This window comes from Tursiops truncatus, chromosome 16, assembly GCF_011762595.2.
Source record: "Tursiops truncatus isolate mTurTru1 chromosome 16, mTurTru1.mat.Y, whole genome shotgun sequence".
Taxonomy (NCBI): domain Eukaryota; kingdom Metazoa; phylum Chordata; class Mammalia; order Artiodactyla; family Delphinidae; genus Tursiops; species Tursiops truncatus.
The window spans coordinates 77,211,304-77,238,020 of record NC_047049.1 but is presented as its reverse complement, the minus strand read 5'-3'; the positions used below and the strand labels follow the sequence as shown (position 1 = coordinate 77,238,020).

The 26,717-nt window shown below is 37.2% G+C and overlaps 1 protein-coding gene across 1 annotated transcript in view; it reads right to left on the bottom strand.

Moving 5' to 3' along the window:
• The window catches only part of LYST (lysosomal trafficking regulator), a 160,521-nt gene that overhangs the window by 104,117 nt on the left and 29,687 nt on the right, over positions 1-26,717 (bottom strand). The window contains exons 10-20 of the mRNA XM_073793649.1: positions 25,005-25,114; positions 22,450-22,882; positions 19,288-19,432; positions 18,130-18,303; positions 14,518-14,678; positions 13,482-13,672; positions 10,759-11,004; positions 7,288-7,461; positions 5,851-6,000; positions 1,633-1,770; positions 651-849 (exon numbers count right to left, since the gene is read on the bottom strand). Of these exons, the coding sequence (XP_073649750.1) occupies positions 651-849; positions 1,633-1,770; positions 5,851-6,000; positions 7,288-7,461; positions 10,759-11,004; positions 13,482-13,672; positions 14,518-14,678; positions 18,130-18,303; positions 19,288-19,432; positions 22,450-22,882; positions 25,005-25,114 (2,121 nt within the window). The remainder of the gene's footprint in view (positions 1-650; positions 850-1,632; positions 1,771-5,850; positions 6,001-7,287; positions 7,462-10,758; positions 11,005-13,481; positions 13,673-14,517; positions 14,679-18,129; positions 18,304-19,287; positions 19,433-22,449; positions 22,883-25,004; positions 25,115-26,717) is intronic.

The window sequence follows — 26,717 nt, the reverse complement described above, 5'->3', positions numbered from 1 at the left end:
AACAAACACAACAAAACAAAATCCTTCAATTACCCCCAACTAGAATACAAGTTCAAATTCTCTGATCTTACATTCAAGGACTCGTTTAATACGAGCTTGGGTGGGGTGGAATAAATGATGGTCCCAAACTACATTTATGGTATTATTGCTCACTACTCCTTTATAAATCCCCTATATTAGGTAAAATTCATTATTCTTTCTTTTCTCTTTCTATTTTTCCTCCTTTAAGTCATTCTCTTCACCTGGAATGCTAATTCTCCAATCTACCCATTAAATTTTACTTAAATTCTGCAATCCCATGGCAGATATTAATCTATTAAATCTCTCTCCATACCTGTCCAATGAAACCCTAACTCTTCTGAAATCTAATTAGTTCTTCTTTTGCATCTCTTATGTACTTACCAGATACTGTTTCTTATTATAATTATCTCAGCACCTATATCTCCCCTTGCCTCTTGGCATTTACGCCCTCTGAAGGCAGAGCCTATGTCTGCCGCATTTTATGGCCCTCGGCCCCTGTCCCAATCCCAGTGTGCGATTAATTTCTAGCACAGAGGCCATTCAATGTATATCAAACAAGCACAAATCAAGCGGGAAGGAAGAAACACAAGTGGAAACAGCCAAGACCTAACAAAAATGATCGTACCTACCTATGTGCAAAGAAAAGTAGAAGCCTGCAGGGTTATGGCAAACGTAAGTATTGGTAGGAGGGTGAGCTGCTAAAAGGAAACTGAAGACAGCTGCCAATAATTCCAGATCGGGAGGAGACCCAAGGACTTCTGCTATAATCTTCACAAATGACCGACAAACCTCTCGGGGCATGGATGTAAGCTGACCCTCTTTGTGTTCCTGAAAAACATAAACACTCTCTTTAGATTTAAAGAGAACTGTCAGCTTAACTCACATTTCTCACTGAAGCAAGATAATTCTGTTTAAGATAGAACTGTGTTGGTTTACTACTCCAGACTGACCGTATTTACCATACAATTGAGTTGCTATTTCTCAATTCAAGCAACCCTGTTATTAAAGTTCATTAAAACCAATGTCCCCATATAAATGTTAGCTACTATTAGTACTCTTATCACTACTACTACTACTACTATGGGTTCAGAAGGGAAATTTTTTGATAGACAAAACTGATTACATGAATACACTATGTTCCAGCCTACAAAGTTATTTCTCACAACAGCTCTGAGAGGTTTTATCCATCATTTCTAGAATACGGAGGCCCGAAGTGGTTATACGGCTAACTTAAACCACATAGAAAACATGTCAGAGTAGTGCATCCAACACATACTGGTACTTGTTATTTAAGAAATATGAAACAAGTTAAAATATCACTACTGTTGATGTCCGAGAGACTACAAAATTATTATTTTACCCCAACATAAAGAAATATTTCTGGAATTTAGCAGTTGCTCTTTTGTAACTGAGTTAGGAAAGGTCAAGCTACAAGAGGCTGGGGTTAAAAAACTCCGATACTATCAGCCGAAAGAAGGGATCCTGGAGAGTAGGGCAGACAGAAAATAACCTCACTGAAAGTCCCTCAAAAATCTGAGTCCATAGCGTTGAGTCATTAAACAGAAATCATCACAGAAAATATCTCCAGAAGTAAAGTTACATGAAAAGTACCTGCAAAACCTGGCAAGTCAGTAGAAAGTGATGCACCACTCGAGCTTTCAGTAACTGCTTAATATTAAACATCTGCTGCTGGTGATCCGCTCTGAGGAGGATTTCTAGGGCTGCCAGCAGAGTTTCCCAAACACCTTGCTGAGAAAAGAAACACATACCGATTAGCACAGAGTTACTGAAAAACATGCTGCATGCTTTTTAGAAGACATGCAATACATCAGTTTAACACTGTGTATGTATTCAGGGTCAAAGATTAAATTTGTCTGAAAAAGTAAATCTTAGGGCTTCCCTGGTGGCACAGTGGTTGAGAATTCGCCTGCCAATGCAGGGGACATGGGTTCGATCCCTGGTCCGGGAAGATCCCACATGCCACGGAGCAGCTAAGCCTGTGTGCCACAACGACTGAGCCTGTGCTCTAGAGCCCATGAGCCACAACTACTGAGCCTGCGTGCCACAACTACTGAGGCCCGTGTGCCTAGAGCCCGTGCTCCGCAACAAGAGAAGCCACCGCAATGAGAAGGACACGCACCGCAAGGAAGAGTAGCCCCTGCTCGCCGCAACTAGAGAAAGCCCGCGCACAGCAACGAAGACCCAACACAGCCAAAAATAAATAAATTTATAAAAAGAAAAAGAAACACATGAAACACATTATCAATATTAACTATTTACAAATAATTTAGTTTCAAAGAGCATTATTAAAAATGTACAGATTTCAGGGCTTCCCTGGTGGCGCAGTGGTTGAGAGTCCGCCTGCCGATGCAGGGGACACGGGTTCGTGCCCCGGTCCGGGAAGATCCCACATGCCGCGGAGCAGCTGTGCTGTGAGCCATGGCCGCTGAGCCTGCGCGTCCGGAGCCTGTTGCTCCGCAACGGGAGAGGCCACAACAGTGAGAGGCCCGCGTACCCCCCCAAAAAACCCCCAAAAAAACAAAAACAAAAACAAAAAAACAAACAAAAAAAAATGTACAGATTTCAATGCTAATTTCTGTATGCAGCATTTAATCAAAGAATTTTAGAACAAGATGTACTAAATTGAAAAAAGTTAGACAATGTAGAAATTCTGCATCTTGGATTAATTTACTTTTAAGTCCAAATAATAGAATTATCTGCACAATTACTAAGTGTGCAGTTTCAAACAGTAGTTAGCATCCTTTTGAGGTGCTTTAAAATGCTTCTCCCATACCGAACCAATCTTAAATTATCCACAGTAACAGAGAAAAAGGAATCTTATATAGGTAACTACTACTGAAAGATAATCTTCACCTCATTTTATTAGCCCAAATAACCTTTCAACAAAGTCATTAACAAAAAGCAAAATTAACCGCCTTGGGTTGCAGGTCTTGCTGTTTTTCCTGCCATTATCGATGGAAATGAATAATGAAAAGGCCAAGGAATTGATAGACTTAATCACACTATTCTAACAAAGGCCTCTCTCTTTATAAGACAGGGCCAAGGTGCCCTGAGAGAAAAAGATATATGAAAACTGGAAGACGAGGCAGGCCAAGTATGAAAACTTGATTCAGGCCTGAAAAATAGTACTAAAATAGAGCAGTGCCAAAGCAAACAGACAACCAGCAACAAAAACAAAACAACTCAGCTAAAAAAATAATTAGGAAAGAAAATCTTATTTCAAACCCGTAGAAGTATTTGTGTATATCACTTTTGAATTCAACAGAAAATGTTTTGTTTTTTAATCACACTGTGGGTTTTTTTTGTTGTTGTTGTTGCTGTGGTTGTTTTGCGGTATGCGGGCCTCTCACTGTTGTGGCCTCTCCCGTTGCGGAGCACAGGCTCCGGACGTGCAGGCTCAGCGGCCATGGCTCACGGGCCCAGCCGCTCTGCGGCATGTGGGATCTTCTCAGACCGGGGCACGAACCCACGTCCCCTGCATCGGCAGGTGGACTCTCAATCACTGCGCCACCAGGGAAGCCCAATCACACTGTTTTTTAATGCTCAAGTTAGCATCCTCTTTTGAATTACTAAAATATCTGTCCAATTTTTAGTTAAGATTTGATCTTCCAATCTACGATTGAGCTATTTCTTTATTACATGTTTATATTTATACTGCCTTTGATCCAACTTGTTTGTATTTACTATCACTATGTTCATTTGCTTTCTCTCCCTGAAACATTAAGTGTATTTTTATACATATATATATGTGTGTGTATATATACATATATATATATATGGATTTTTTAAATTCTGAAAGTATTTATTCAGAATGAGAAATCACAACAAAATAGAAAGTTTTAAAAACTGACAATACCATAAAATCCAGAAAAAGCAACAGTTAGCTGCCTGACACAGCTCTGTAGTACTTTCCCCCTGTGTTTTGCAGGAGCATATTCTTTGACTGCTTCTTCAAATAACAATAATTTTGTAATATAATTTTATATAGGAAGAACAGAAAAATAATTCTGTCTTTCCTCTAGCACGTTTGGTCAAAACTTGTTTTTGTTAATGACAAATTAGAAGTGTTTCCTTCAGCTTCCTAACTCATTGATAGTGAGTAAATCTGGGGGGGGGCTGTTGCCAAATTTGGAAGTAACCAAATTTTTAAAAATTCTAAAGGTACACACTTTGAACTGGTCTTTAATTACGTTTGATGATACTGTTGTTACACGCTAAATAACTCTGGACAATCTACAGTCTACACTAGAACTAAGGAGGCTCTATGAGCCATACCATGAAGACTATGCTTATAACTAGGGCAGAAAGGAAACAGCCCTATATTCATTCCCTGGCTGGGTCCTTGTGAAGACTACCTGATCCACCCAGCTGTTGAGATGCTTTGCCTAGACCTAAGATCAAAGCATGTTCCTTAGCTTATGCCTATCATGAAGCCAAGGCTTCATAGACTTGCCCTGTATACTGATACAGCTCTATGACTTCTGGGTAACGTGGCTCCCTTACTCAGAAGTGTGTCTATTTCCCTCTCCTTGACTCTACTCTCCACACTCTTAGCAGGACCCCTTTCAGAGTTTATGGTAAATGCAAGTCTCCAATTGACTCAAATGTTCTCCAGCCAAGTACTGCTCTAGCTACTACCAGCAGCGCAAGCTCTGATCCTGACCCTCCAGATCAGCATTATCCATGGCTGTCTAAAACCTTGCACAGAAATTAATCTCCAGATTTCCATCTACAATTAACATTACGTTGAAGTGGTAAATTTGTTCTATTCTCCAAAAGAATGATTGGATGAATACTTAAAAGTAAATGCCTTTTATTGCACCAAAGGAAACAATCAACAGAGTGAAAAGGCAACCTACAGAATGGGAGAAAATACTTGCAAACCATAAGTGAGATAAGGATTAATATGCAGAATACATAAAGAACTCCTATCACTCATTAACAAAAAATCAAATAACCCAGTTAAAAAATGGTCAAAGGACTTGAATGGACATCTCTTCAAAGAAGATATACAAAGGGCCAATAAGTAGATGAAAAGATGCTCATCATCACTAATCATCAGGAAAATAAATGCAAATCAAAACCACAACAAGCTATTACCTCATACCCTATAGAAAAGGCACTATCAAAAAATAACAATTGTTTGGTGAGAATGTAAAAAAATTGGATCACTTGCACATTGTTGGTAGGATTGTAAAATGGTGCTTCTCTTACGGAAAATAGTATGGAGGTTCCTCAAGAAGTTAAAAATAGAACTACCATATGATTCAACAATCTCACTTCTGCATACATATCTAAAATAATTGAAAACAGGACCTCAGAGAGACCTCTGCACATCCATGTTCACTGCAACATAGTTCACAATGGCCAACATGTGGAAGCAAGCTAAGTGTGCATGACAGATGAACAGATAAAGAAAATGTGGAATACACATACAATGGGATATTATTCCGTCTTAAAAAAGAAAAAAATCTTGTCATATGCTACAACACAGATGAACCTTGAGGACATAATGCAAAGTCAAATAAGCCAATCACAAAAAGACAAACACTGAATGATTCCACTTGTATAAAGTATCCAATGTAATCAGACTCATAGAAACAGAATGTAAGATGGTGGTTGCCAGGGACTGGGGGCAGGGGAAATGGGGAGTTGTTGTCCAATGGGTAGAGTTTCAGTCAAACGAGATGAAAAAGTTCTAGACAAGTGCCATACAACGAAGCGTATACAGTTAACACTGTCCTGTACACGTAAAGATTGTTGAGGGTAAATTCACAAGGGTTTTTTTACCACAAAAATAGTACATGCCTCTGCTTTATTCCATATCCTCCAGTCTAGCAATAGCTCCTCTAGCAGTTTAACATCCTGGATTATAGCATTAGACTCGGCATCCAACTTAAATTCTCCATTCTCATTGATATGAATAATATCTTCATCACAGCAACCTTCAAGAAGGGTCTATGGAAAAATAACATTAATAGAAGATGCATCAACAGTCAGTTAATCCAAAAATTCAACAGAAATATTCAGCTTTCAATCTTAGCAGTCATAACATTAAATTCAAAGGAAAACTAGTGAATAACTCAACATTTCACCAAGTATCTTTAAATTGTTTTGTAAAACAATTCAAGTAATGAGAAAACCCCCAAATTTCAAATATTTATAAATGACTATTCAGTTTCAAATATGGGGTAAAAGAAACCACATCCTATTTTTTAAATTCAATGAATCTGTTGGGTTTTAAATTTTTTCCAAGAAGCATTCATGCCACAAATGTATGGATCTTGACAGTTTCATGAGTTGGGGTTTGGGGGCATGGGAAGAGGCATGGTCTTTTGCCTTAGTACTAGTACCCTCAGAGAGAAATACTTTCACAATGTTACCAAGTGCTTTTAGTTAGAAAGGTACTTAAATATATGATGACAGCTGGATCACAATAAAAGCTAATAAGGCTTTGAGATGCTAACTCTATAGCAGCATTGCCTAATGGGAACGGCACAGCACTAGGTGTCTGGAGAACTAGGTTCTCTTCCATAACTGTGGGAGCTGAAGCAAACAGCGGTCTCTCTGTGGGTTTCACTTTCACTAGTCTACAGAATGAGGGGCCGGCCAAGGAGACATCGCTGGCTAATCAAGATCTAAAAATCTTAATTTTTTGCTTTTACTCTTCTAAAATGTTTTAAAGGCAATTAAAATGTAATCATTTAAATGATGAAAAACCCAGAAGAGCCTTACTTTGATTAAATATATACTATTGAGTTTCCTTCATTTTCTTCAGGAATAACTGAAACACAAAACTCTATTATTGGAAGACTTTAATGAAGAGGTATCACTGCATATGAAACTCTGAGAATAAGTTGTTGTTGTTTTTTATAGTGTCAAGAGCCACTTTCATTTCTTTTTTTTTTTTTAGAAGACGTTGTGGGTAGTAGTTTATTAATTTATTTATTTATTTTTGCTGTGTTGGGTCTTCGTTTCTGTGCAAGGGCTTTGTCTAGTTGTGGCAAGCGGGGACCACTCTTCATCGCGGTGCGCGGGCCTCTCACTATCGCAGCCTCTCTTGTTGCAGAGCACAGGCTCCAGACGCACTGGCTCAGTAGTTGTGGCTCACAGGCCTAGTTGCTCCGTGGCATGTGAGATCCTCCCAGACCAGGGCTCGAACCTGTGTCCCCTGCATTAGCAGGCAGATTCTCAACCACTGCGCCACCAGGGAAGCCCCAAAGAATAAGTTTTATGAGAACCTACCTTCAAAATGTGAAAGCCCACGATGCATTTTTGTTTGATCAACACCTGATGAATCATGGAAAGTCCATTACAATTTTCTAATTCATGTATTCTCTGTTGGTTGTATTTAATTAATGAGAGTATAATTCTCAGTGCTAATGCTTGAGTTTCTTCACAGATACTGAGTTCCACAACCTAAAAAAAAGTAGATATATTTTGTCTAATTTGTTGAGATTAAAAATTTAACATGTGTGGTTATCTTCCATTATGTAACGTCAACCCCTTAGTTTCATTTGAAAGCTTATTTTTTTATTGCTGACGCTGTTTGTAATTACTTAAGAATTGTAAAGAAACAAAACTAAAAACCATAAATTCTCACCTCACACCAGTCAGACTGGCCATCATCAAAAAATCTACAAACAATAAATGCTGGAGAGGGTGTGGAGAAAAGGGAACACTCTTGCCCTGTTGGTGGGAATGTAAATTGATAAACTGATACAGCCACTATGGAGAACAGTATGGAGGTTCCTTAAAAAACTAAAAATAGAAGTACCATATGACCCAGCAATCCCACTACCGGGCAAATACCCTGAGAAAACCATAATTCAAAAAGTCATGTACCACCATGTTCATTGCAGCTCTATTTACAATAGCCAGGACATGGAAGCAACCTAAGTGTCCGTCGACAGATGAATGGATAAAGAAGATGTGGCACATATGTACAGTGGAATATTACTCAGCCATAAAAAGAAACGAAATTTGAGTTATCTGTAGTGAGGTGGATGGACCCAGAGCCTGTCATACAGAGTGAAGTAAGTCAGAAAGAGAAAAACAAATACCGTATGCTAACACATATATATGGAACCTAAAAAAAAAAAAAAAAAAGGTTCGGAAGAACCTAGAGGCAGGACTGGAATAAAGACACAGACATAGAGAATGGACTTGAGGACACAAGGAGGGGGAAGGATAAGCTGGGACAAAGTAAGAGAGTGGCATGGACATTATATACACTACCAAATGTAAAATAGCTAGCTAGTGGGAAGCAGCTGCATAGCACAGGGAGATGAGCTCGGTGCTTTGTGACCACCTAGAGGGGTGGGGTAGGGAGGATGGGAGCGAGGGAGACACAAGAAGGAAGAGATATGGGAACATATGTATATGCATAACTGATTCTCTTTGTTATAAAGCAGAAACTAACACAACATTGTAAAGCAATTATACTCCAATAAAGATGTTAAAAAAATAATGAATACACAGTACAAAAACCCCCCATAAATTCCATGTTCATTTGTCTCTTAAATATTCTATAAATTGACTAAAATAACACTGATAACCTTAGAATTCAGTAGCATTTTATTAGTGACCTGAAAAGTCAGCAAAATGCCTCAAATTTTTGATGATTAGTCACTCAACAAACAGGATCTGTGTTCTGTGCTGTGGGAGATGAAGAAGTAATAGGCGTGCTACCTGCCTCCAATGGGGGTCAAATGATAAGACGTACGTATAGAAACTACGGATTGTGACTTGTACTTTGACTCCCCCAGTGCTTTCTGGAAACTACTATATGGAAGAAACACACACCTTATTATGATGATAAAAGGCAAAGAAGAGTGAGACACTGTGAATGCACGAGAGCATAAAAACTACTTCTGACTCCACTCTGCTCAGCACAGGGAAGCCTACATGGAGAAGATGGCCTGGAGAGAGAGCAAAACCCTGGGAAGCAGGGATAAATGGGTGGCCGGGGTGGGCCACAGTCAGGAAAGAGGCGAAGACTGGAAGTTCACGGTACATCTAGGAGACTGCAGATTGCCTATTTGGTTGGGTGGTGGACATTAGGCTCAAAAGGCAGGCTATAACACACCACTGTAAAGCAATTACACTCCAATAAAGATGTTAAAAAAAAAAACAGGCAGGCTATACGTGTAAGGATTTTTTTAAATTTATTTTTGGCTGCGTTGGGTCTTTGTTGCTGTGCACAGGCTTTCTCTAGTTGCAGCGAGTAGGGGCTACTCTTTGTTGCGGTGCACGGGCTTCTCATTGCGGTGGCTTGTCTTGTTGCGGAGCACGGGCTCTAGGCACTTGGGCTTCAGTAGTTGTGGCTCGCGGGCTCTAGAGCGCAGGCTCCGTAGTTGTGGTGCACAGGCTTAGTTGCTCTGCGGCATGTGAGATCTTCCCGGACCAGGGATCGAACTCCTGTCCCCTGCACTGGCAGGGGGATTCTTAACCACTGCGCCACCAGGGAAGTCCCACGTGTAAGGATTTTAAGGAGACTGAATTTTATTTTTGTAGGAAAGGATGGATACTAAACAAAGTTTCTAAGTTTTAAGTGTAAAAACATACTTTAAAAGTCATATTGGCAAGATCCTATATGTATGCAAGATAAAAAATTAACCATTTCCTCTAGGATCTAGTCACTGTGTAACAGTAAACATAACAAAATTATATTCAATAACTTGAAGAAAGAGGAAAAACCGTTTTGAAATTATACAAAGCTATAAAAGTAGATCACAAAATGTTGGTAAGTTAAATGAAAAGCTTTTAATTTTAAAACACTAGGTACTAGATGCAAAAAAAAAGTTTGAAAAAGTAAAAGGAGGAAAGACAGCTTAGAGTATGGCGGATCAAATACTAATCAAATATTTATAAGAACAGTAACAATAACAACAAACACTGATATGTCTCATCGCAAAATTAATCAAAAGGTTAAAAGAAAGAAGGCCGGTTAGGGAGACAGTATGATAATGTTGCAGAAGTTATACTTAAGGAGGAAATTTTGAGGATGAAAAAAGATCAGGGCAGCTTTAATTAAACAAGGATATGGACCACAAGGAAGTAGAAATGATTTGTACTGAAGAGAGACCATTTGTACCCCCATTCGGATTCTACCAATCCCCGAAACAGTCACATACACTATTGACTGCCTACTCTGCACCAGGAAAGATATGGTGCTGGCCCTCAGATGACTAAATAGAACAGATAATTAAACATGTTTCTCTAAAACAGTACCTATGGCATGAGTCAAAATTTTTGTATTTCTCCTTCGCTTTAAATAAACTTCAAACCCGAACAAATTATTTTTGTACTCATTTGACCTTTTTTTCCCCCATGCATCTGGAAGCTTCAAGGGAAAAACAAGTTTCACAAACATTATTTTAAGGAATACATTTCTTCTATATTTTTACTATGGTATGCTTTTCTTTTTTCTCATTGGCAATTTTAAATCTTGTACATTTAACACTTAATTGTTCTAATTGCATTTCTGGATAATAGGAAACTTCTAAAATCTTCATGAATTAAAAAGAAATTTTAATCAAAAATTACCTGTGGCAGAAAGTTTGATGACATTCTAAACAATATGTGCTTTTTTAATCTTAAAAGCTTAATATAGTTGATACATAGTTTTATTTGTATTCGAAAAGAAATCCTAAAATGTATCAATAATAAAGAGGTAGTTTCTCCTTAAATAAAATTATAAGCAGTGATTCTTACCCTAGCAAAGAGAAAGACAAATATACCAGTTCCACCAATTTCGTGCAGAATGCCTTGAAGGGTTTTACATTCAGTGGGCCGGAGATTCTTTAGATGATAAGGTTCTAATAAGATGCTGTGAACTTCTTTTGAGCTGAAGGGTCTTTGAGAGAGTTGTGTTTTCATCTGACCTTTAAGTCTAATAACTGGTTCATAGATGGTATACTGAGCAGGACAGCAAGTGGTATACACAACTGAAAGATTTTCCTGAAACACAAATATTTTCCTTCAGTAACTAAACAAAGTTTAAAACGTAAGTTATTAACTAGCAAATGAATATTTCAAAGTGAAAAGACAACTAACAAATCTTTTTCTTTGTTTTAAAAAAGAGAGACACTACACTAAACAAAGATGGACATGAGAAGCAAGACAGCTCCCCACAAAGGAAAAGATCAGTTTCATTTAGCAGGGATCAATATGTGTAAACCCCATCAAGGCTGAGAAAAATTCCAGCTTTGATCTTTTGAGAATAAACGTGAAATTATACCTATTATCACCGATAACAACAAGCCCATACCACGCTCACTGCATGCCAGGCACTGTTCTAGGCATTTATAAATATTAACCAATCTTTACAACCCTATGAGGTGGAGACTCTGGGTCAATGTATTCAAATGTATCTTGGTCTTGAATTTGCTCATGGGCTGCCTACTCATTTAAACATGACTCTAAACTAGATCATTCTTTCTACTAGAATAAAATTCCAGACTATCAGCGTACCTAACTGAAATTGAATGGAACTTTCAATATTTCTCCCATGCAGAGGGTAGTTTTGATCAGGTTCTGGCTGTCTGTCAAATATTCTATTAACTACTTTTAAAATGATGGTAAATTTTAAATGCAAAATATACTCTGAGGCGCTCTCCGTGGAGGCAGCTGCAGGAGCTCAAGCTTAGGGAAATCAGGTAGATTCCAGATCTTCTCACAGAAGCCGGGGCGGGCGGGGGGACCTTGGGCTTCGATCATTTTCAACTCGCGGTGACTTAAGTATAGTTTCATCAGGCATCACCTAGCATATATGCATACCAACTAAACTGACTACACAGTCTACTGTATATGATTATGCTGGGTGAAACAAAATTGTATATTTGTAGCAGTTTTCATTAGAAACCTGATAAAATGCCCAGTTACCTGAAACATGTCCCACCTGACACCAATGCCTTGCCAGGAGGGCACCATCTCTGCCTGACTGCTAACTCATACCTCACAACCCCAAAACAATGAAGTCAGGCTTTAAAAATCTGCTTTCTAAAAAAGACTTTTCACATAAAACCTGTATAATTTTTATCTGTGATAATTCCTGTTGCATTTTATGACTTACAACCTATATTCTTTTCGGGCAAAATAAAATTATGTTTTGAACAGACATTTGTTGTATGAGCTCCTGCGTCTTCCTAAAGCGGAGATGCTCAATGTGTGGTCCCCAGCCAGGAGCATCAGCATGACCTGGGAATCTGTTAAAAATGCAAACTCTTGGACCACACTTCAGACCTACTGAAGCCGAAGCTCTGGCCCAGCAATCTACGTTGTAACAAGCCCTCTGGGTGATTCTGGTTGGAGAATCATTTCTCTAAAGCATGTTTGGTCAACGCTGGCACATTTGGGGTGGGATTAATTCTTAGTTGTATGACACCGCCCATGCGTTGTAGAATACTTAAAATCCCTGGCCCCCACCCAATAATAGTGGACAGCCAAAATGCCCCCAACCCCCATTTTAAAATACTCCTTAGGGAGAAAAAGATTGTGTGCCTAATACCAGATCTTCAGTTAAATTCCACAGGTAGCTAGCTACTCTATATTTATTTTACCACAGATATATATTTAACACCACTTAAGACTTATGTTTTACAAAATATCTGAACTAGAACTTCTCCTTCACTGTAGTCAAATGTTACAGCTTTAAAATATAATATATTTTGATTGTAAAATATACACCTCATTAACAACAACAATAACAACAAAATATATCCCAAAGTAGTAGTCTCCAAGTAAGAAACATCTCTGACTTATAATTGTACCTCTCATAAGAAAGCAAGAGAAGGAGGAACATAGTTTCATGGCTAAAAAACTCTACCAGCTTTTAGTAGATCTTCTAAGACCATGAAGGGTCAGTTTCCTAGCTGCTATAATGAAAAATATCTATCACAAGCTCCTAATCTATATATTAGTATAACAAAATATTCGAATAATGTATAAAATGCAATCAAGAGTCTCATATAAGCAGAGTGAGCAATAATTTGAAAGCAAAATTCCTAGTTGTTATTGATACTAAAGAAAGAAATATTCTAAAATCTGAATATGTGTAATTAATATAAATAAAAGTTAGTATTTATTTGTAAGTATGGGAGAGAAAGGTAATAAGCAATTTTTTAAGGCTAACACGTGTTATATTTTCATTATATCATAAACATTTTTCTCAAATGATTAATAGGTATAACCTAAACTAAACTGATAATTAGTATAGAAATATAGTTCCAAGGAAAAGCAGATGAAAATTTGAAACATGAAAATGAATTCTGAGGTGGTCAAAGTATTTCAATTAAAAAGAAAAACATTTCTAAGTAAAGAAAATATTAACAAACAGAAAAGAAAAACTCTAAAAATCTAATTCCCAGCTAATGACACATTCAATAAACATACATAACAGTTACTATAAAGTTAAAACTTATGAAATGGAAACTTACAATTAGAAGACCAATGTCCACATCTTTGTTGGTCATAAAAAGTTCTCTGATTTGTTCACATTGCAAAATGTCTTTATTAATATATTTGGAGTAGTCATTCACAGGCTTGCCATATTTACATGGCATTATGGACGTATGATTGGGTCCACAAGCATATAAATAAAATGCCTCTTGTGAGCCAATCTTAGCTCCTGAATAGCAAAAAAATAAAGTTATTTACTTAAAATACTCCAACCAAAGTTTTTCGTAAAAAAACAAGAAACCAAGAGGGTTTTTTTGCTAGATTCTTATAGTTGTTCACTGTATCTTACAAAATTGATAAAGCCTCAATTTCCAAATTGGTGTAATGAGCAAATAATTTACAGCAACATTATCTGGATGTAAGATGAATTAATATAGATACATATATAAAGTTAACTGAAAGCTCTTGGTATAATGAAGTCATGAAATGTCTAGTTGCTCTTTAGGCTAAAAGCAGGTTTGGTTTGGTTTTGCCTCTTTATTTTTCTTTTTTGTAAATGGAAACTATACCTCAGTAAATTCCTTTTAAAAATAACATGTGGATCTTTATTCCTTCATCCATCCATTCATCTATTCAATAAACACTGTCTGAATGCTATTACATGCCAGGTTTAGTGATATATTTTTTTAAATCACATATTTCTTTTGCCCCTAAAATGTGGTATTTTTTAATATAATATACTAAAATTATAAATAAAAGAGACAACCAGTCTAAGTGTACCTGTCATAACAGTGCATTTTCCAGGATTATAAAGTTGATTTAATATAAGCTTCTCTTTTGGGGAGGGTATGGGGGTAGGATGTATACCTCTACATTAAATGTATGTATCAATTATAAGAAGCACCTAGATTATAAAAATATTTTAAAAGTACATCTTGGAATCTAGGAAATACAGTACTTACTAAGTACAAGTGAAGGAACAGGGATTAATACTTTATCCAGGATAAATAACTTAGTTTAATATTTGTTAACTGAAAGAAAAATTTGGAAATGCTTTGAAGGGGAAAAATATACCATTGAAAAGAAGTAAATTTCCCAGGTCCCATTTGCCAGCCAATTGCAGAAGTTCTTCTTGGGATGACAAACAATGGCCAATCATGCAAAATGTTTTATTGCTGTCAGATGACAAACTTGTTTTTCTTGGAAGCATAAAATCCAAAGTAACATCAGGCTTCCTACGTTAAAAACAAAGTTAAATCAATTACTTCAGTGAGTACTAGGGATTTTTAAAGTATGAATGTTTAAAAACGGGAAATTCTTGAACACGTTTCTTGGTTCAGTATCAGATAGTTGGTGATGGGACAGAGAGGAGGGCTGATTCTCTCGTGCCTTGGTCCAAGGTGCTGCTGGTCCACAAGCCCCCAGAGGAGGGCAGCAGAACAGAGATGCTGATGGTCCTACACCAGGCCGTGGGAAGCATGACTGGACATTTGCTGCAAGCTTTCTTTGCCACTTGACTTCTGCATATTCACCTTCCTGGTTTAAGATATAAATCTACCACCTCCCCCTGATTTTACCAGAAAGTCTCCCACCTCAGTAAACAATTCCTAAAAATCTCATGTCCTCTATGAGGGCTTCAAAAACTAATCAGAAAAAGAATATCACTTCTTCAGGTTTTGCTCTGACAAGGCACTAAAACGCCAATGCTTTTTGGCATTTTCTGTTATTTCAGTGCTAAATCATTATCGAGCTTTTGATTAGTCTCTTGCTTTTTTTCATTTAAAGGTTACAGGAATCCTTACAAAAGGCAGAGTAGGAAGAGGTAAACTAGCGGTTTCTCCTAGAGAGACACACATGATGGGAGAACTTCATCCTCTAGTTGAAATGGCGGAGTGCCAAGCTCTACCCCCATTTTAGAAATGTTTTAACCCCCATATTAAGATAATGAAGGTAGCTTATAAAGACAAAGTTTGTGAATAAGACAAAGGACTTAGAATAAGCTAATAATGAGATATTCTATTTTGGTATGTATTTATTTAAAAACTTTCCCCTAAGGCTTTCTGCTTCATACTTAACATATAAATTTAACTATTTTAATAGGAATATTTTTAACAAAGGAAAGATGTGAGCTAACTTTTTTTTTACTGAGGTATAATTGACATATAACATTATAGTGAGATAACTTCTATTACTGTACAGGCATCTTTCTTCAACCAACTAAATGGCTGTGACTGAAACAGTACTGCCCCCTAGTGGCATTATGACAATACAGTTTTTATGGGTAAAGAAAACCTACTGTAAGATCAATGCGAGATGAGTTCAACAAACACTAAAATAATTCATACTATCTACTATGTGCCATATATTCCTACCATATTTGTGTGCTGTTCGTCAAATAAAAATTAATAGAAAATATTAATAGGTTTTTTCAGTGTCATTACATCTTGAAATATATTATTTGTAGAAATTATTCTATTAGTTCAAAGAGTGATAAAGATAGTGCCGAATTTAAATCAACAGAATAATATATTCATCCTTGGTCACTTGCTCATTGCTCTATTAATAGATAAAATCATTAACTTGTACCAAAGGGGAAAAAAATTCCCTCAAAGTAATGAAGAAATAAGTGGGTGAGTAAAAATTAGTGCTATGTGAATCAAGTGACTCTACTCATAACTTCAGAACTGGCCACAGAGAACATCTAGACTCTCACTCTGAACATGTCTAATGATTAGTTTATTATTCCTATATCTGTCAGCTGGCCTGATCCACCAAAACGCTGTCAGGTTAGTAAAGCACAGGGTTTTAAAGCAGGCTCTATCCAGACTCAGAGTCCAGTTTGCATTTCAGCAGCCCTCCTCACTGCTGGTAGGGCTTTGGGTCAGTTACCTTGTCCTACCCTGGGTCTCAGCTGCCTCACATGTAAAATACACCTCTTTCATCATGCTGTTGGGAGGACTAATTGAGGTCATCCATGTCAAATGCTTACTACACTGCCTGGTGTGTGCTGAGAGCTCAAGAAAGGAGGAGGAGAGAGTCCAGGAGACTCTCTCCCAGCCCCATCCCTAATCCCAACCGATCTAACTCAAGGCTCTGGAAACAAACAGTGATTGGCTACCGCTGCCATTCAGGCTTAGGCAGTTGTGAAGACAGAACTTCTCAGAAAATATTTTATTTGGACTATGGAAATTGAGCTTCAATGACATATTTTCATGTATTTTTAAAAAATGAATAAACTGTTTCCTGTGGCAGACACTGTGGACTGGCTACCCTAGAGCCGTTCACAAGCCCCTTGCCCTGCCTCCCTGAGGCTGGACGGCTGTAAGCAATCAACTCCTGCAGCCACTGCAGCGCTGGCCGGTACACAGCCTTCCCGTGGTTCCCACAGGCCCTTTCCTCTGCCTGGCCCACTCACTCTTCCTCCCTCCTGCTCATGGAAAGCTCCATCTCCTTCAGGTCTCAGCTTAAATAAACTGTTCCTAGATAGGTCTTCCCTGATGTACCTCCCTTAAGTAGCAAACCTGGTATTTTCTGTCTCAGGACACATTTGTTATCCCCGCAGTACTTGTCATGATTTGTACACTCATTTAATCGTGTATGCTTGCGGTCTGCTTCTTCACGGGACTGCGAGCCCCAAAAGGCAGGGAACGTGTCTGTCTTGTTCACCAAGCCCCCGAGCCTGATATAGCATGTGCTCAGCGCATAATAATTCCTCAGCAAGTATTGGATGAACAAATGAATGAAAAAATAGGTTAATTTGTGCTAAGGGTATATGTTATCTCTATGATCTAATCTACTTCGAGGGACTTTTGAGAGAATTGGAAGATCATGTACATAATGCACCTGGCAAAAGGTCTGTGACATAACAGGTTTGCAATATTTTAGACCATTCGATTAAATCTAGACTCCTCATCCTGGATCCAAAGCTGCTGTCACATAGTATCACCATGCCCACTCATTTTTCTTGCTTATTATTCAACTTAGACTGTTCCTTCCAGCCAGCTTGGTCCTTTCCCATGTTACACTAGTTTCCAATTCTGTATCCCCTTTCATGCTATTTCATTCAATAAAATACTTCCCAATGCTTACAATTTCCATACCTTATAGTTCTCTTAGTGTTACATTTTACATTAAGATATTCTACAAAACATTTCTTATTAATTTGACTCACAATTCTCCTGGTTTGTAAAAGTCATATAGTACTATAACCAAATCTATCACCTGGCATATTTCTAGGACCCTATCTTAATCTATCACCTGATACATTGGCTTATATTTTTCTCTAGTCATTCTAATTTCTTTTGAAACTCTGATTTAATTTAGGTATGAGTCTTATTAGCCACTTAATTTAAGTAATTCCTTATGGATTCATTTTATAATATATGGGCTTGATGGACTAAATTATAGGTTCAGTTGCTTGACGTAATATACGTTCTACATGAATGCCTAAAAGTTCAGATTTCTGCATGCTCCCCAAATTCAAATATTAATCTTCAACAATTATTTCTAAGGGGAATTAATTTTGTATGAAAGTGATAAATAGGAAAAAATATCTAACTTGACAGACTCATATGTTAATATATAGTAAAATTTTACCTATAGTTTTCTGTAATGTTTCAGAAGTTGTAACAGAATAATTAAAATTGTAACTGACATTAATAAGTATTTACTAAAAACGTTTCATACCTCTGTCCAGAGACCCATATGGAGATCTTCCCATGGATATTCTTTTTCCCTTGGGGCTGCTGCAAGTAGGTGAGTACTAAATGTTGCCATTTGCTCGGAAGGAAAATATTCTCCTGTGATTCAGCCTGTGCTAGTAAAACAGCTTTTGTATCGTCATTTGAATCCATGCACACACTGCACAAAAGAAAAATGGTAAAGGCTAAAAACATGAAACTTCTGATCTCAGTTTTTAACATGTATATCAACTACAATTCTAGATATTTAAGTGAAATTAAAAATCAGCTCTATTATTAAACTAACTTGAAAAGTCAGTAGGTCTTTGTTTTACACCGTAATCTGCTTAGTTATTTTATTGTACTATTACCTCAATTCATGAACTAAAATAGATTTGGCTCATTTGCTAGTTAGGGTTAACAATTTGGGCAATAATCTTCAGAATTCAATTTGCAGGAAAAATTTTATTAGTACTATCTATACAGTCATTGCCTTTTTAGAAATTACAGTATAATATTTGGTTCACACAAAAATTAATACATATTATACATAAATATCTAAATGCCTAAAACAAGGATGTATTGTTGGTCTAACCTACTTCGAAGGATTACTAAGAGAATTAAGATATAATTTATATAATGTACCAAGTAACCTTTGTTACATTTACAGAGCATAGATCCCTAAGCAACATGTTTCATTTAAAGTTTTATAAAGATAGTATCATACTCACTCACTCAATACAAATAAAAGACTTGTATCTATACTAGTTAACAAAGGCAGTAGGAAAAAAAGGACAAGACAGCAACGAGAACCTAAGCTTATTAGATAGTAGTTCTTAAATATATAAACTGCATGAAAAACTGCTGATAATAACGTAAGATCACTGCAATCTGATGGAATATTTTCATAGATAAGACTTCAGTATTTGGTCTAAGATACAACTGAGAATTAATATAATGTACTTCAGAGTTTAATTATAGATTTTTAGATAGAATAATATATTGTTACAAAGGCTGTATTAATAACTGTTAGAATTATCTTCTTTTTTTAAAGAATTTTCTATTTTGCTGTAATGATCTTTATTAGCAGATTTCACATTAATGTCTCTTACACAAATTATTTAAATACATGAGCTATTCATGATGGGTTGAGGATAATCATTACCGAAAGATAAAAGTGCCACTGTGGGGATCAGCCCACACTTGGATCATCAGTGCTTTGGATCCCAATGAGATCATATGAATACAGCCTTCCTCTATGAGCCTTTCACCAGGACTCACGTACTCTGCACCTTCCGGTCTGTTGTGCTCTATGAGAAAAAGATGTGAGTATGATCGTTAAGCAACTGATAAAAAATGAGTGGAAAAGTGAATCTAAAAGATTACAAAGCATGGTTGTTCATTTGTAGTAAATTATTTACCTGGAATGTCTGAACATTCTAGGTAAATAAACAACGTTTATTTCCAAACAACATTTCCAAAGTTTAGATGTTAACTCCAAAATGAAGAGTGAAAACAGTAATTGAGCACAACAGAAGTTGTTAAATGTTTTAAAATACATGATAATCGAGGGCTAATTGCAGGAATCAAGAGACCACTGTGATGTCACTGTGCTATGATTCTTTTATTGACTGGACTGGGCCACGGTGACATCGGGGCCCCAGCCCAGGGAGCGCACACCATTGTCACATGCCTTGCACCACCAAAAATCTCCATAATAATAATAATAATAGCATGCTTCTAAAAAAATTTATATTAAAATTCCTTTCAGAAAAATTGTGGTGTTTGAATATAGTCCTTGCCTAGACTCCCTGATGCGTGATCTCTGAACGTAATTACTGAGTGATTCTGAAACTCTAACATCTCTCTCCAAGGCAAGCGAAGGTAAATGCTATAGGCTTTGAGCCATCTGGTTATGATCCTGACTTCTCTTTCTCACCACTTAAAACTTAGCACTGCCTGAGTATGTATGATGAGCTCAGTCCTCAGCCGTGCGACCTATTACCATGATTCAGGACTTCATGGAAAGCTACATTAAGATGTACCAAAATATAAAATGCATGCCCAAAGGCTCGCACTTTTAGAGAAGATAAACACTTATATTGGATTGTGTTCAGATTGCACATATATTGGTTGTCAATTTTCTACGGGTATAACCACCGCCAGGGACTTCCCTGGCAGTCCAGTGGTTAAGACTTTGCCTTCCAGTGCAGGGGGTGCGGGTTTGATCCCTGGTTGGGGAGCTAAGATCCCATGTACCTCGCAGCCAAAAACCAAAACATAAAACAGAAGCAACATTGTAACAAATTCAATAAGGACTTTAAGAAAATGGTCCATATCAAAAAAAAATCAATTTTTAAGAATACTCCCCCAGCAATGATAATAGTCTTAAAAAAGAACAGTTAAATTCATTGATTATCTTGAGGACTATTGCCCAAGATATAAGATATATAGAGAACTCATATCTGAAGTGATATCGAAAAAAATGTTTCCATATCAAATCTGAACTTGTACAATTAAGAGACCAGAAGAGAAACCAGTGTGTGTTCAGGAATTCAGAGTAGTTATATTATAAATATTTCTTAATTTAGTGCTCATGACAATCTTGTGAAGTAAATATTATTATCCCCATTTTGAGGGTGACAGAACTGAGGTGCTGAGAGGTTCAATAACTTGCTCAACGGCACACAGTGGTTTAGTGGCAAAGGATGTGTTATCACTGTAATATTTTCTTCACCTTTCTTCAATTTTTTTGTAGGTATACTATTTTTAAATGTTAATTTTAAATGTTCATGCAAGATTATCTTTCTAAAACACACGTTTTCTAATACATCTTTACAATAAGAAATTTTAAAAATGTTCCCAATACTTAAGTTTTCTCAGGTCATTGTGTATATTTATTCATTTTATAAGAGACCATTTACATTGTGATTGCTCCCACTTAATATGTAAGAAAGAGATCTGCAGTTTATAGTGTAGTGGTGACATTTAAGCTCTGGAATTAAATATAGGTGGGTTTAAATCCATTTCCAGCACTTACCACCCACATAAATCGGTCATGCTGCTTAACTTCATCTACAAATACGGACAGTATGAGCACTCACCTTACTGAAATGTTGTGAAGATTAAAAATGTACATAGCAAGAGCAGAGCAAAGTGACACAATCCAGAAAGCTCTCCATGTACCTTAGACAGCACCATCATCAATAACATCACATGTATATCGTTCAGAGCTATCAATTCTTAGGTGGCAAAATTCAATTCACAAAAGAAAACACTATAACTACCTGAAACATTAAATTATCTGCTAAGATTTCTTAAAAGTTCAGCTTCCTAGGCTAACCCATAAAAGTACCTAAGTGTGTTCTGCTAATAACTTGGAAATAACGTCTGTAGAAAAGTAGATTCAGAGCTCCAACTGTGGATATCAGGTGACATTTCCCACCCTTCAATCTCGACAGTGTCGTTAAGGTTTTCCGTTCCATCTACAGGTCAGCGGTAGAAGACCTCCCTGGAAACCAGATACTGGTGAAGGCTTAGTGTTCTGAAGCAGAGGCTCTGCTGGCATGTGTAAACCTTGTGGAATGAGCAGCCATTGAGGCCAGCACCTCCCTATAATCATAACCCCCTAAACCTGTCTCATTCAGTCATTTCATTCATTCATGGACCCTAAGAATTAGCCTACCTGCTTTACTTACCACCACCATAAACTGCTTTCTAACGAACAGCTTCTTTCTACCTAGCAGTTTCCTAGTAGCATAATCGCGATTCGAGCAGTTATAGAAAGAACTGGAATGAAATTTATTCTCACTCTGGAGGTTGGCTGATGCGTTTAAACATTCTGTGATGGGAACGAGGAGAGAGGCACTGAGGTAAGATTCAGCATAAGAAAGAGAGCTTGAACTACGAGAGAGAAAGGAGATGAAATGGAGGCGGACTAACAGGAGGTGGGAAACCGGTGGCAGACGGATGGAAAAGTGGCTACAGGGTTTTATCCTTTCCTTTTCAAACACCAGGAGCCACCCTAACCCAGTGACGGGACCAGGAAAGAGGCAAGAAAGGGGGCTGGTGAGCCCCGCAGCAGTTGCAGATGCGGCCCACCTGCCTCCCCCGCCCCATACACACTAGGCAAAAGAACAGAAGAAAATGGAGTTTTCAGGGCTATCTGACAACGCAGGCTTCGGTAAGTCAGAGCCTGCCCTGCTGAGGCATTCCATGTGAAGAGCATTTGAGAGTAAGTCAGAGCATCGCTGTATTCTCAGTGCTCAACTACTATAAAACCGCCGCTGGAAAAACCTTAGTGCAACCGATAACGCTGCTGTCATACCTGTTCCACCAAAATTACTATCCAGTAAGATTAACGATTTGTTTCTTTTCTTTGTCTTCTTTCCTTTTTCTGTGGTACTCTCAGCTTCGTGAACGCGCTCCACATTAAACCACAGTGAAATGCTGAAACCTTCCGACAGGTGTGGCCAGCAGTTTTGTCCTAGCAATGGCAAGTGGACGGGGGCTACATGCCAAGAGGAAAGCAGCTGCTGGGGAAAACTGTCACTGTCACCCTCCTTCTTGCTCCGCGAAACTCGTGCTCTTCTTAATAACCCCATGGCCTTACTGTTTAGAATCGTGGGACACTTTTGTGAAAAAGATGAAACACCATTGCTTAAATTTGGAGTATGCAGCAAAGGGAAGGTGAGATACTGTGAAGGACTCATAGTAATGTCACTTTCAACAATTTTCAGAATACCCAGAAGAAGAATTTCCTAGAGGAGAAGAAAACCACACAAAACTTTACAATCATGTTACAAGGTACATAATAATCTTGAAAGTCAGGTTATAAATGAAAATACAAACATATACATATGCATATCAGCATTCCTATTTAAATACCTTCCTATCTACTATATCATTAAAATATTCATTTTTTGTGTGTAGTTAAGATAAAATATGAAACAGAGGTTTCAGTCCTAAAATATATAATCTCTTGTGGTTAAAACCTAAAAAGTTATGGGTTGGTTTTAAGTACTAGCAATTAAATACAATAATTATGTCAGGAATCATTTCTAGCAAAGAAAGATGTTTATTTCCAAGTACACTATAGTTGCTTCTATCAATTATTTTTAAATGAGGGATAGAATCAGAGACCTTACAAATGCTTCAGATTTCTGAATGGCATTTACAGCATGACTGACTTCACAAAGTTGAGTGCTCCGTTACTTTCCACCTTATTTTACATGTCTTTTCCCTAATCAAATAAAATTTCTTTCATCTCTGTTTGGTAAACTAAAATAAGGCTTTTAGGTTTATTTATAATTACAAGTTTTTGGTTAAACTCAAACAGAGAATGTACAGAAGAGATGACAGGAAACAAGTATTTAATTAAAGGGAAAAGCAACGACTAAGGAGACAAGTAAAAAAATAGAAACGATTAACCCAGTACAATGCCCTACCCATGCATAAAATAACATCTAATGTTGATTATTACAATGATAAATGAACTCAGAAAAATAGAATAGAAACATTCCGTAAATATATAGTCAGTTCTCAATTGTCTACATGAGTGGTTTTTTTTTTTAACATGTTTATTGGAGTATAATTGCTTTACACTGTTGTGTTAGTTGCTGCTGTATAACAAATTGAATCAGATATACGTATGTCCCCATATCTCTTCCCTCTTGCGTCTCCCTCCCTTCCACCCTCCCTAACCCACCCCTCTAGATGGTCACAAAGCACCGAGCTGATCTCCCTGTGCTATGCGGCTGTTTCCCACTAGCTATTGGTTTTACATTTGGTAGTGTATATATGTCCGTGCCACTCTCACTTCATCCCAGCTTACCTTTCCCTCTCCCCATGTCCTCAAGTCCATTCTCTACATCTGCTTCTTTATTCCTGTCCTGCCCCTAGGTGCTTCAGAACCTTTTTTTTTTTTAGATTCCATATGTATGTGTTAGCATACGGTATTTGTTCTCTTTCTGACTTACTTCACTCTGTATGACAGACTCTAGGTCCATCCACCTCACTACAAATAACTCAATTTCATTTCTTTTTATGGCTGAGTAATATTCCATTGTATATATGTGCCACATATTCTTTACCCATTCACCTGTCGATGGACACTTAGGTTGCTTCCATGTCCTGGCTATTGTAAATAGTGCTGCAATGAACATTGTGGTACATGACTCTTTTTGAATTATGGTTTCCTCAGGGTGTGTGCCCAGTAGTGGGATTGCTGGGTCGTATGGTAGTTCTATTTTTAAGTTTTTTAAGGAACCTCCATACTGTTCTCCGTTACACTAGTGGTTTTTGACCTTGTGTTCCACAGAGCTCCCTCGGGGTCTACAAAGCTCAAGTGGGGTGGTGAAATGGGCAGGGCTCAGGAACATCCTTCAACCTTGCTTCAAAGACAGTAGCTCCAAAGTTTTCTGTTTTATTTGCTTATGCTTCTAGTCAAGGTTTCATTATAAAAATGGGTTTCTTAGCAAAGAACGGTCTAAAAATCACTAAGCTGCACCAATGGACAAGTTATAGAAGATAAATGAAGAGTGAGCAACAATTTTCTTAAAGAAAAGGGTAACTCTCAAAATGGTTATAATTACTTATAATTATCTTAGTAATTAAAATTATTTAGCATTTCTTAAGCACAAAGACTTGGGGTGGAATGGGGTAAAGGGACTACAATCCCAATGATACGTCTAGCTAGCCAAAATTGAAGCAAAATGGTTAAAACTGTGTAAATAACAAAATAATCGAGAAGTTCACACACAATAACATGGAGCTGACTATATAATAATTACCACATCAAAAGAGGGAGCTTAGTGATTTCTAAATAATAAAAAAAATTCTATTAGTTATCAGTGAAAAAATGGCAAATTATAGCATATTTACTGTACAAGGAGATTTCTCCAGAAATATTCTCAAAAGAAGGGTTAGCTCTTCCGAACATGTTCTTGAACTCATCAAAGATACCAAAAGATCCACCAGTACTCTCTGGCATGCTAAATTAAAGAAAGAGAGAAGGGGGAAAATTAAAGCCAATATACAATAATTAAAAGAACGGAATAAGCAATTTCACTGAAAGAGATCAAACACTATTGTCACATCTTGAATGGATTATAAATACTCTAATAATCCAAAAATCTGCTGAAGAAATAACAATACAATTAAATGCAAACCAACTAACCAACTGACAAACAACAAAACCACTTTTCTTCAAGATTGGTTAGCTCAAAGTAAAATAAAGGTATTATTTAAAGAAGCATAAATTAATACAGTATTTCTTAAATAAGCTGTTAGGTACCATAAAATAGTCTGCTACCTTCTCATGTTGAAAATGTTTAATTTATGATTATAACTTTCTAAATAGAAAATTAGGTGACATAAGTAAAAGTGGAAGTATTAAAAATTATGAAAACACTAAAATATGACAAATGATTAGTTTGAACACTTTATTCTATCATGGGGTTTACTATGAAATATAATTGGTAATACACAAATTCATAAACTGTCTAGAGTAAAATAAATATTTGTAGCGTATATTACAGCGATCGAAGTATACTTGCATGCATTATCTAAGCCGATCCTAACCAAAAAAAAGTCCTACAAAATAAATATTATCTCCCTTTTGGACATGACAAAATAATTCTGATATAAAACCTGAGAACAGAAGTTATGTTTCAGCAACATGTTTTGTAGAAGCAGTGAACTGATACAGTAGCGTAATGGTAGACATATCTAGAAATAAACTTGCAACAAGACTATAAAATAGCATGGACTTTATCCTGTAAGTAACATCAATCAGTTAAAGGTTTTAGAGTAGGAAAATAACATGATCGATGTAAAGTGTGTGTGCTTAGATTTTTTTTCCAGTTCAAAACTAACAGGCTCCAGTTCAAAATGGGGGAACAGAGATATACACATACATATACATATGCCTTTGTCTACCACTGAAAAGTCGCTGAACTGAAAGTTCAGAATAACAAAAAGGAAGAAACCCATAACAGGAAAAAAGTGGGGAGGCAGTGGGCATTGAGAGAGGTCAAGTGAGAGATTTAAAAATATTTCTTGAAGATGGAAAGAGAGACAGATAAAAGAGAAAGCTGCAGCCCAGAATCTCTTTGAATTACAAAGGGGCTCAGAGGAATGAAGAGCCGATCTGTCCAAATCTGAGGAGGAAGTAAGAACGGGGTTGCAAGCACAGGGATTAATAAAAGGTCTGTCTGTGACATCCACCTCTCTCCTTGATTCCGAGTAAACAGCACGGATAAGTCACCTTTTACCTTTATGCCCGAAACCTGTAAACTCTTCTCAAAAAAAACTGAATGGCTTCTGCCAAGAAAAAGCTGAGATGTATGGTGGGATGTTAGCATCAGGGCTACCAGGTATAACTGTAAAAGTCTGCAGACTGGCCAAGTTGCCTAACCAAGGGGAAAAATAGGAACTGAAGAGTATACAGAGTACCCAGAGAACTCCCAATACTCAACAACAAAAAAAGAAACACCCTGATTTTGAAAAAGGGTGAAGGATTTGAATAGACATGTCTCCAAAGAAGATATACAGATGGCTAACAAGTACATGAAAAGATGATCAACGTCACTAATC